We start from the raw sequence: 12,483 nt of genomic DNA on the forward strand, positions 1-12,483 counted from the left end.
TCCGTCAGTCAGTCCGTCCGTCCGCAGCCATTTCTCAGTAACTACTTGGTAGAATTTCATGAAACTTGAAATAAACATGAACCAACATACTGCGATGATGCCCGTCAAGCTTTTTTTTTGATTGGTCAATTTCCCTCAGAGTTAATGCCCTTGATTTAATAAAAAATGTCCGTCTGCAGCCATTTCTCAGTAACTAACAGGTAGAATTTCATCAAATTTGAAATAGACATGAACCAAGATGCTGCGCTGATGCCCGTCAAGTTTTTTTTTTGATAGGTCAATTTCCCTCAGAGTTATTGCCCTTGATTTAATGAAAAATGTCCGTCTGCAGCCATTACTCAGTAACTAGCAGGTAGAATTTCATCAAACTTGAAATAGACATGAACCAAGATACTGCGACGATGCCCTTCAAGTTTTTTTTCGATTGGTCAATTTTCCATATAGTTATTGCCCTTTAATTGTTTAAAAATCCACAGATCTGTACATAACAAACCAACCAATTGGAAGAATTTCATTAAACTTCTTTCATTCTTTTCCATGAACATTTATTATAAACATGTGATGTTGTGTACCTACACCTGGTCACCCTCCCCCCCCCCCCCCCCCCTTTTTTTTTTTTTTTTTTTTTTTTTTTTTTTTTCATTTTTCGTTTTCTAGCAATATTTATAATCAACATGTAAACTGTTGTATCCTCATCCCACCCCCCACCCAAACAAAGCATTCATTTTCTTTTAATTTGATTTTGACTAATGAAATTATTTGCTTCTTGGTAACATTCTTAACTTTTTGCTGGATATATTTTTTTGCCGTTCCTCAACTCTGACCCTTTCGGCGGGGGATTCCAATTCATCGAATTTGCTTGTTGTTCCCTATTTGCAGGTTTGTTCCTTGTTATGCAAGGTTTTTGTTCCCTGTATGTAAGCTTTTTGTTCCCTATTTGCAGGTTTGTTCCTTGTTATGCAAGGTTTTTGTTCCCTGTATGCAAGCTTATTGTTCTTGTTATGCAAGGTTTTTGTTCCCTGTATGTAAGCTTATTGTTCCCTATTTGTAGGTATGTTCCTTGTTATGCAAGGTTTTTGTTCCCTGTATACAAGCTTATTGTTCTTGTTATGCAAGGTTTTTGTTCCCTGTATACAAGCTTATTGTTCTTGTTATGCAAGGTTTTTGTTCCCTGTATGTAAGCTTATTGTTCCCTATTTGCAAGTTTGTTCCTTGTTATGCAAGGTTTTTGTTTCCTGTATACAAGTTTATTGTTCCCAGTCAGCAAGTTCATGCAAGTTATTTGTGTCTAGCTATTGTTCCTTGTATGCAAGTTTATTGTTCCTTTTTATGAAAGGTTTTTGTTCCCTGTACCAAGTGTATTGTTACTGTCCCTTGTCTGCAAGTTCATTGTCCCTTGTCTGCAAGTTTATTGTTCCTAGTCTGCAAGTTTTGTGTTCCCTGTCTTCAAGTTTTTTGGGGTTTTTTCTGTTCCCAGTCTTAAAATTTTCTGTTCCCAGTCTAAAATTTACTGTTCCCTGTTTGCTTGTAGGATGACAGAGTTTGCAGATCATCTACATGAACATATGCTAGCACCTGTCTCAGTCAGAAATGGCAACTATGTTCCTCCAAAGGTAAAGTTCAGTTGTTTATCTCCTTGTAAACGATATTACAAAATACATTTAGGTGTTTCATAATCCTGACATTTTTAGCTTAATGTTTCAAAGAATAGGTAGAGCTTTTTGACCGGTAGCCTGTGCATTGGCTTCGGCGTTCCAATTTGGTAAAGTTTCTGTAAGTAAGCTGGTACCTCAGTGGATGTCCCAGTTCTGTTAATTTTTTGTATGTAAGCCAGTACCTCAGCAACAACAAACAGAAATGGATTAAAACTTCACACCCTTGTCCAGTGTAATGAGCTGACATGCATTCTACAAGTCCATAACTCTGTTTTGCAGTTTTACAAAGTTATGCCTCTTTTTCAACTTTCATATTCATTCAGTTGACAAGGCTGTTGAATAGTTGAAGCGTAGATAGCTAATTTGAGGGGAGCGGTGGTCTAGTGGATAACGTGTCGGTCGCTCAATCCAGGAGTCGTGGGTTCAAGCCCCACTGGGGTCACGGCCATGACTTCTCATATGACACCAGTACTGGTTTTTCCAGGAAGCAGACTCGAGAGTGGTTTAAATAAGCTTGAAGCTTTCATTACAATCGAGCTAAAACAAATTAATATAAACTAACTAATTTGGCTTCTAATCAACTTTTACAGCTAGACATTTCCTTTATATTGTAGATCTATCTTATCTTAATAGTATTTGAGAAGTAAATTTTGCATGTGAATATTTTCTTCTAAGTGTGTCAGCTTCAGCTTCACAAGATGAACTTCTTTTACAAGAATTTTTTTATAACTTTTTATAGGCACCAGGATTTCTGGTAGGGATCCAGCCAGAATCTCTGAAGGATTATGAGTACCCTCAAGGAGCTGCCTGGCAGAAACTGTTTGATCAGGGACTCTTTGAGAGGGAATAATCTACCTGCTATCAAGAGGATCATTGGTTTTTACTTCACCAAGAAAACAGAAAATATAAATAATATTTATGCAGTACTTTTACATGTTCCAAAAAAACAACTTCTGAAGAGACCACTTCCTATATCCAAGAAAAAAAAAGACAACAAAAAGATTCTCATTGCTGATACTAAATCAAGTTCTTATGTTTCATGATTATTATGGAAATACCATGGAAACCACATTGTGAAATACAGCCAAGCTGTGGTGTATTGCATTTAAATAGAAAATAAAATTTGAAAACTTATTTCATAATTACTTTATTTCAAATGATCATGTAAAAATCACAACTAACCCATGTAGAATATAATGTGTTTCACAGTATAAGATAAAGAGGACACTGTCAAAGAATAATTCTAATATGCTTTTCTCTGTTAAAACACTCTTACGCTAGAATGACGTCACGATAACGTGCAGTGACATCAATGTTTTTGTTGCGACCAAGAAAGAGTGCTTCTATATTTTATCTACTGTTTTAGGTTAAGGGCATATTAGAATCGAAATAATTTATACCAAAACCGTATTTTAACACTTATTTATACACTCGGGCGGTAATACGTTGTACAAATAATTTCACTCAGGTTGCGCCCTCGTTAAATTATTACGCCAGACGTATAACCGCCTATCGTGAATAAATAAGTGTTAAAACACTCTTTTGCTATAAATTATTTCTTAATTGTATGTTGACTTAAGAATATTAATAAAGCCAAACATGTTTTGACAAGATTTTTAGTTTTTGGTTATATAATCACAATTATAAAATATTGGAGTTTCATTAATATGGCAGTAGATAGTTTCATAACACAAGCCATTCTCCGAACAATAACAATTTCTGATATTAATGTACATCCTTGTATTGCACATATTTTGAACATAAGTCACAAAACCATTTCAACTGTCACCTCACAAGCTTGAACACTTCATTTAACATACAGTTAACAAATATAAAGTTCTCTGGTCCACTGGTCATACAATTTATCACAGCTCATTCCTCAAAACACACAATGTTTGGAAATATCTTGTTTTCACAAAGTAAGCATGGGGGCATCATGTAGGCAGGTCAGGTTGATCATGCAGCGTATTGTGTCCGGAATTGTTCAAATATATAGGGTGGAATGTGTGCCTCCACTCTCTGAAAGCAATAAAACAAAATGCATGTATTCAAACATCATGCCCGTCATGGACATGTACAAACATGAAATGTAAATCGTATTTGAATGTTTATCAAATGGATGAACTCTCAATGTATATTGCTTATATAACTATCTGTTTATCACATTCAATTTCAAGCCTGTCATATAAAGGACATTGTCATCTGATCTTGGTTATACATGTATATCACAAAGTGTTGAAGCAACATTAAATTACAAACACACAAAAATGTGGTAGATACAAGTAATGACAAAGTAAGTACTGACCTAGAAGAAAATATAATTTAGTTTTTATGTTTGAAGTGTGGATTGCTGTCACTGAACAAATTATTCATGATCTCACATTCCAGTGATAACTTTAAGCAAGATACCAACAACAATTATAGTAAAGTGATACTGAGATACTATAAATAGAGGAACCCAAAGAACAGTTATGAAGAAAGGGTTTTCATCTTGTCTATGTCAGCTTATAACTGTTAGATCTCAATTACTGCTTTATACAAAGAATGCACTTCACACACTTACAAAGAAAATGTAGTTTACTCAAGTATATAAAGAATGTACTTACTCATATATACAGAGAATGAACTTTACACATATATACAGAATGTACAGGGAATGTTCTTTACACCTGTATACAGGGAATGCATGTTACACCTGTATACAGGGAATGCATGTTACACATGTATACAGGGAATGCATGTTACACCTGTATACAGGGAATGCATGTTACACATGTATACAGGGAATGCATGTTACACCTGTATACAGGGAATGCATGTTACACCTGTATACAGGGAATGCATGTTACACCTGTATACAGGGAATGCATGTTACACATGTATATAGAGAAATTACTTACTTTTCTAGAAATACCAGAGTAGTAGACAAAATCCTCCATGTACAACAGTAAGTTGAGGATTTCCTGAGGCATGTCTGCAGTCTTTACCCTAAAGTACATATATATTACACATCATTCTCAATAACTTAATTACCTGTTAAATCAGACAGGTGTAGATGTTACAATAAATGTTTGATAATGTAAAGGTGTAAGTACAGTCACGACAAATCATGAAGACTGAAAATGCTCTTAAGAAAATTCAATTTAGCCTGCCCTGTTACACTACAGCAAATCATACCTGACAGTTTATCCTTTCAATGTGACATGTTAATATAAAAAGAAGGTTAAATAGTCAAACAAAATGATTTGTAAAATTAACAATACTCTTATTTACAATTCACTTTGCAGCGGCAGCAGTATACCTTCAAATTATGTCACTATCTTTAAACAGATGGAACTGTCTATTCATTATTTGAAATCCCAACTATATTTTGCTTAAGTTTGGTTTTGGAATAAGCTGCTGAGTACAGCTAAACTAAAAAAACTGCAGGTGCGGAGCTTTAATTTTCTTCTTGACTACACAATGCAACATGACCATAAAATATGTCTGCATGAAGCGAAATATATGTTGGTAATTTAATGTAGTGTTCCTGTATTAACACCCAGCAATTTCCATATGAGTACATTCTTCAGGTGTAAATGAGGCTGAAACAGCTCACAAGTTTCCATTAACAAGAGGCCCAAATGGGACAAAGTTGCCAATCTGAAAAAGGTCTTTACCTTTGGACCTTGTAAGTATTTGGAACTTGCAACAGAAATTGTTCATTTCTCAGTTGTTTTGAATTTTCACCTTGAAAATATAAAGTATGATATCATAACATTGCAAAAAGGAACACTCTTGTAAAATCACACTTCTTCAAGGACCATCCAACCAGAAAATATATCTCTGCTTCTAAAAATTGTAGAATCTGCTGGTTATCATCATGGATTTATTACCGGTACCTTATAAATACATGAAGTGAGAAGCTAATACAAGTATCATCCTTACCCTGGCATAGCATCTACAAATGACCGGACATATTGTCCCATCAAGGCAATAAATCTGTCCGTATTATCCACGTGGAACTGTTTCAGTAATGTTATGCAGCCTATTACAAAAGGAGGGGCATCCAGTGGGTCTTGTGGCTTCTTGCATACCAAACCACCTAAAACATGAAGAGGATTAATACAAAGTTATCAGTAATGAGGAACTTCATTAAAAAGTACAATTTCCAAATCATGACTGTATAAGATGAAAAGAGCCCAACTGCTGGTAAATGGAGACATAAAATATATCCCATGTAATGGACTGGCAAACTAAGATACTTAGGAAAAGGGAGGATAAACTGCACAGCAACATAATCAAGAATATCTTTTAAGTTTTTTAATCTGAGACCCTGTATGTATTCACTGAGGATTTCAATACCTTGGATAATGTTTTTACATTGAAGGAATAATGAACAGATTTCTAAAATATATCAACATGAGCTGACTGTCCTAAATGAAAGCTGGCACATGGTACATGTAAGAACATCGATACTGAAGCATTTCATGTCTTTTTTTTTAAGATTAGCTGTCTGAAAATTTTAGAACTAAAAATACATCACTTAGTACATGATAAAGCAATATACCCATATATTGTATATACAAATAGTTGTTACCTATGGTTTTGTTGTATGTAAGTTTGGATATGTGTGAGATCACCAACATAAAGATAAACACAGGGACGTGGGGCACTGGCTTAGTTGTTATGTAAATCTGAAATATAATTTTATTTCATGAAAATATTGTATATCATACAAGCTTGAAATTAAGGTTTAGGAGTATATCTTCAAAACACAGAAAGATTTGGTAAACAAACAACATCTTTGCCAACAATTGACCTGACCATTACATATTCCACCGTACTGTCCCATGGATACTTCAAATATTCTCAAAAAGTTGTTCCCCTTTAAAAATGAATACCATTTATAATAAAATAAACAATTTCTGAAAACTACGTTCAACCTATTTATGTGAAATTTCAGCACTGGGTCATTATTGCAAATGAATCAAAAAGATGTGTACTAGTTATTTAAAAATGGTGTTTTTAAAGGTGCTAAACTGTCCGGAAGTGTGGCTCCTTTATGCAGCCCTTTTCCGGAATTCAATGTATATATCAGTAAACTGACAGTTTTTGTATATAGTAATATATGTTATATATGCTATTCAATTTTCATGTGAAGCAACCTTTTCTTTCTATGATGTGGTGTTGTTGTTTTTTCTCAAAATGTAAGGCTAAGTCTTAAAGCACAATCAAAAGATGCTTGCAGTTTATAAAATGGAAATTAATTTTATCCATATGCTTTGACTAAATAATAACTGCATTTTTACTGTATACCTTGGAAATAAATGGGTTTGTGGTGAATTTTCATAAAGATATCAACTAATGTACAAGGGATAAAGGATCCTGGTATGGATTGTAGTGTATACCTTCATGAGTGGGTTATGAAATCCTGCTGCCTCAAGATATCCTGTCAACTCATACATGAGAGGGTTTTCTTCTTTAGGATATGGCTTAGTGGGGTCAGCATAGTGAGCCTCTATATCTGTCATCAGAGCACTGTAAATGCAATGTCAACATCGATTCAGTAAACTCAGATATATCTCAACAAATGGTCCTGAATGATTATTCCACAAAGTATGTTCCTGAACATCAAACAGCTAAAATCTGACTGTAAGCCCACTTGCTGGTTCAATGCCTAGATTATTCAAGCCAAATTTACCTAGTACGTTCAGGTAGTACACAATCTACACTTACTTGTTCAATGTCTGCAGACTACAAGCCAGGTTGTTTGAGTCAAATTTACACAGTGTGTTCAGTTCATGAGCAATCTGTTTTCTTAACAACTGAATATGGCCAACCTGTAAAATAAGATACTGCACATTTAACAAAATACCAGTATTAATACATCTAAACATGTATGTCTTTGTGATTAATACCAAATTTCTTATTCATTATTTCCATGTTATTTGTTTCAAACTTGCCCTACCAGCTTATTTAAATCACTCTCTAATCAACTTCATCATAAAACTAGTACTGTTGTCTATGTGGTGGTGTGGATATGACCAGGGTTGGGCTAAAACCACTGATCATTGGCAGAGTGGACTTACCACTCTTAATCTAGAAATGTTACTCTCATTTTATGGTAACTCTGTGGTACAAATATGAAAATGGCCTGTAGAAATATACTTCTGCAACTACAACATTGACTTGAGAGTAGGAAAATTTACCTTGAGCATAATATCAAAGTATGGTGGCCATAACTTGGTAGACTTGGACACATAAGCACCATAATATTTCTGTGGGGCACCTGAAAGAAAAACATATATTTTTTCTATTTTCCTTGCAAAAGCCAACCTTAAATCATCACATTTGCACTAAAGTGTTCAAATCAACCCTTTCCTTTTAACGCCATCCAAATAATTAAGCTTTTACAAGATTCCTGGTTGTTACAGAAGTGGTGACCTTATATTTTTATTTGTTTTTTTTTTTTTTTGTTTTTTTTTTTTTTAAAGTGATCCTAACAAGTGGTCAAAACTAAGTCATTAACATAATAAAATGTGGTACCGGTAGTTGAATTAGACCCAAGACTTATGACTTGGAAATGCTAGAATTAGCTTTTGCCCAATACAGGTATATCATTTACAGAATGTAATTAAACTTTGCATAAATATGGCATATACTCCACCACAAGAAGGTCATGATGACCCTAGATCAGTCCCCCGAGTTACACCACTTGCTTAAACAGTTTTCATAGATGGTTATGCAAGGAAAATATCTGTGGAATTATTTTGAAATAGTGCCAGTGTTTTCTGACAAGAATATTTTAAAAGTTTCTACTAAATAAATATTAGCCAGTAATGTGTGTGTGTTTGGGGTTGGGGGACAGAGAGGTTGAGGCTGGGGGAATGATGAAATAGGATATGTCGAATAGGAAGACTTTTAAAGTCTCCACTACATACATATAGGAAAAAGTGACTACAATGGTCCTCACAGCAATGTTTTTTGATGAAACAGAATAAATTGGTACAATCTTTGTAAACGGTATCCAAAGAAACATTTGTGTAAAGTTATTTTTTAAAGGTGGCCAGCAGTTTTAGACAAGGGGATTTTTTTAATTTCCAGGACCTAAATATTAGGAAAAGTGACAACACCCCCTGGTGGCCGTGTTTTTTTTTTGGAAAATCTGAACAATCTTCGTAAAGGGTCACTAAGGGAACATTTGTGTAAAATTATTTTAAAACTGCTGTTTTTGACAAGTTTCCAATAAACTGATAAAGAGACAACACCCTCTGGTGGCCATGGTTTTTTTTTTTCAAATCAGAATAATTTTAATAATATTGGTAGAGAGTCACACAAGGAACATTTGTGTGAAATTATTCCAACAGTCTTGGTAGTGGGATACAAAAAGAAATTGTGTGAAATTATTTTAAAATTGGACCAGCTTCATACAAGAAGATTTTTAAAGTTTCAACTATACACATAATTGGGAAAAGTGACAAGGCTCCCTGGCAGCCATGTTTTTCAACACATGAACCACATCCCCTTGTTTTTTTGACAAGAATAATCTGAATAATCTTGGTAGAGGGTCATAGAAGCCCCATTTGTTTGAAATTATTTTGAAATCTGACTAGCAGTTTAAAAGGATATGATGTCATGTGAAGATAATTTTGAAAGAAGACCGCCCAAGGAACAGCAAGTTTTTGAAGGGTTTTGACAAAATCTCTACTTTTTGTGCCAGTTTATTCAACCCACCTACAATACTGTCAACTGGAGTCAATGCTTTACTTAAATCCTCTAACATCAGTAACCATGACCTATCCTTGGTCCTGAACACCTGTCTCTCTAACTGTCGGTTAAAACTCTGCAGTTCCTTCACAATCATAAAACATAACAGCCGGTCCAGACCTGACAGACCAAAGGTTCCCACTGCTCGCTGTAAAATATATGTGTCAAATTAAATAGAAAATCAATATTAAAGCTAATCAAAACAAGGTATCTAGACTGTATGTAATGTCAATAAAAATTAATTATGTTAGAGTCTTAAGAAGCAAGTTTCAAGTTGGTGGAAGAAATATGCTGCATTAGAATATCATCTAAGCCAGTCAAAATCTCAAAGGATATAGAATTAGTGTTTCATCTACCTTCTGCAGAAGAAAACATTTGAAAAGATGTCAAAAGCAAGGTATTTTTTAAAAATAAATTCAGGGATGTAGCGATATAACTTTTTCAACCGAAAACATTTCAACTTGAGTAGCATGTCACTAAGTAAATCTGCAGTAAACTATTAAATAACAGGGAACCAACAAGCAAGAAAGATGGACTGACAGTTGTGGACAACTCCATCAAAAATGTCTCCCTCAATCAACAAAATGTCGTTTTCATAGCACTGCTAATCAACACAGTGATGCTTATCTCAAGACATGCTCCTTTAAACAAGGCTCCCTCTGTTACTAAACATGACATGATACTTGACATACTCGAGCATATTCTCACCGAGGTAAATAAATGGGAATAAAAGGCCACTATCTTATGACATCAGTATTTTTAATGTTGACTGGGATAAAATTATTAATACAAGTGTAGAGATTAACAGTAACCTACATTCAGTTTCTATGTTTCTATTGCACAAACTTTTGTGACCTGAAGTACATGTTGTACTTTTAAGTCTTATCTTCAAGGGAAATTTTAGACCGCAAACACAGATGCCCAAGACACCTGCACTGTCTTACCTTCATTATCAAGCAAGTTATGTATATACTGTATAACCTAGCCAACAACTCACTGTGTAACTTCTATATAACAGAAATGAGCAGTTACAATTTGGTTTTAGTAGTGATCATTTCAGGTTTTGGTTCATTAGCAGGAGCTACAGTTGTGAATAAATCTGTGAATCAAGATGCCACAGGTCTTAAGGAAAGCCATGTGACACAATCAGGCAAATTCAACTGGAACTTCTATACACTACTGGAGGAGACAAGTGGGCCACACAAAAGCTTAGGAAGTACAGAGGAAACAACCGAAAGCAGGCAAAGCAAAGTCTTTCTTAAAAGAATTATATTAGATGTCTTAAAGGAAAATGAAATAATCTCGAACAGAAGAATAAAACATCTAGAAAGAACAGTTGAAACACAAAACATCCTACTAGAAAAGATTAAAGAGGAAATGACAGAAAAAAATAAAATTATGGTTGAAATGGTCAAAAGAATAGAAATTTTGGAGAAAAGGGAATCTGAGAAAATGTGTGATGTGACAAAAAGTGATGTTAAGAAAAAACAGGAAGAAAATACACTTACTGAGGAGAAAAGTAATAGATCTGACTTCCAGTCAATCAGGAAAAAAATGCGTCCCAAAAATCATGAAGATACAGAAAACCGGCAAGATCCATCAAAGTTAGGTGATAATGAGACAGGAAGTAATTCAAACATCATTCAGGGAGAAATCACCATGCAGAAGGCAGCCTTTTCTGTGTACCTAACTTCAAATATAATGACTAAGAATTTACAAGACAATGTTCCCATAATATACGATGGAATTTTATTAAATGAAGGCAACATGTATAATAAATACACTGGAATATTCACAGCACCATACAGTGGATTTTATTACTTAAGTTACCACTTCAGTGTCTCTTTGAAAGGACTCCTTGTTCCAAGTCTAAAGAAAAATGGACAAAATCTAGTTTCAGTACTTTTAAACCCTGATGATTTCAGTCAAGCAGGAAGCAGCTCAGCAGTTCTTTACCTTAACAAGAGGGACGCAGTCTGGGTAGAAATAAAGTCCTACACTGCAGTAGAAATAATGAGCAGCAAAGAGCAACCCTGCACTGTATTTTCTGGTTTCTTATTGTATCAGTAACAATTACATAAAAATATTGAAAAATAAATGTTTCCCAACTTATGGTTTGCCCTTCTTTCTAACATAATAAACTTTCTATCTGTAGCAAGTTAAGGAACAGACAAGAAAGTGTTACAATAACATGCTGACCACTGCTCACATTTACCTGGTGGTAAATTATTCTGTCTACATTACATATAAATAGTAAAACAACTATACCTGTATTTTAGAGAAGACAGTCTTGTTGACAATTTCTTGTTTGGTTTTGATGTCATACCAAGCTTTCATTGAATCAATATATGCTGCTGCCCTAAAACAGATTTTGAAAAAAGCTGCTTCAAATCATTATGTTCACCTGTGCATATATTTGTAAAAATGTGCATTTTAATACCTTTCCATAGTGAAAAGTACATCAACAGCAGGTTACTGTCTGTCTAGCAATAAATTAACATGAGCTATCACTATTGGTGACAAATGCCCCCAAAGCGAACACGAAAAAAAAAATCACACATCATTTTGTGACCGTGACCTTGACCTGAGAGATGCGACACACCTTCCCAATATGGTTAACAAAAGGGAGGTAATTTCATGTACAAAAAAGAAAGTTAACTTGGGTGCCTGTGACCTTGACTTTTGTACATGACACAATGCCTTGAAATGGTAAATATATATGCCAAGTTAAATATAATCCAGTGCATATAAAAGTTACAGACAAGACAAAAAAATCCAAAAATCTCTAAAGGTGACCTTGACCTTGGAGCTACTGGGTCTTATACAAGAGACATCAACTCATTATGGGGAACATTTGTGCAAAGTAATTTGAAAATCTCTTGATGAATGGCAGAGTTATGGACTGGACAAGAAACAGACCATGTTAACATTTTACTTCTAGGCGTGACCATGACCTTGGAGCTAGGGGTCTGGGTCTTACGCATGACATGTTGTCTCATTATGGGAAACATATGTGCCAAATAATTTTAAAATCCCTCAATGAATGGCAGAGTTATAGACCGTAAACAAAACAGACCCT

At 34.6% G+C, this 12,483-nt stretch overlaps 2 protein-coding genes across 4 annotated transcripts in view; one reads left to right on the forward strand and one right to left on the reverse strand.

Moving 5' to 3' along the window:
* The window catches only part of LOC123525328 (mitochondrial enolase superfamily member 1-like), a 33,456-nt gene extending 30,667 nt beyond the window's left edge, over positions 1–2,789 (forward strand). For both annotated transcript variants that reach the window (XM_053537954.1, XM_053537955.1), the window contains exons 16-17: positions 1,532–1,613; positions 2,395–2,789. In XM_053537954.1, coding sequence (XP_053393929.1) covers positions 1,532–1,613; positions 2,395–2,505 — 193 coding nt within the window. In that variant the 3' untranslated portion in view covers positions 2,506–2,789. The remainder of the gene's footprint in view (positions 1–1,531; positions 1,614–2,394) is intronic.
* The window catches only part of LOC123525327 (WASH complex subunit 5-like), a 37,499-nt gene continuing 27,801 nt past the window's right edge, over positions 2,786–12,483 (reverse strand). For both annotated transcript variants that reach the window (XM_053537952.1, XM_053537953.1), the window contains 9 exons: positions 11,673–11,763; positions 9,372–9,552; positions 7,847–7,926; positions 7,374–7,477; positions 7,046–7,175; positions 6,235–6,331; positions 5,583–5,739; positions 4,556–4,643; positions 2,786–3,674 (listed from right to left, as the gene is read on the reverse strand). In XM_053537952.1, the coding sequence (XP_053393927.1) occupies positions 3,612–3,674; positions 4,556–4,643; positions 5,583–5,739; positions 6,235–6,331; positions 7,046–7,175; positions 7,374–7,477; positions 7,847–7,926; positions 9,372–9,552; positions 11,673–11,763 (991 nt within the window). In that variant the 3' untranslated portion in view covers positions 2,786–3,611. The remainder of the gene's footprint in view (positions 3,675–4,555; positions 4,644–5,582; positions 5,740–6,234; positions 6,332–7,045; positions 7,176–7,373; positions 7,478–7,846; positions 7,927–9,371; positions 9,553–11,672; positions 11,764–12,483) is intronic.

This window comes from Mercenaria mercenaria, chromosome 3 (assembly GCF_021730395.1).
Source record: "Mercenaria mercenaria strain notata chromosome 3, MADL_Memer_1, whole genome shotgun sequence".
Classification (NCBI taxonomy): domain Eukaryota; kingdom Metazoa; phylum Mollusca; class Bivalvia; order Venerida; family Veneridae; genus Mercenaria; species Mercenaria mercenaria.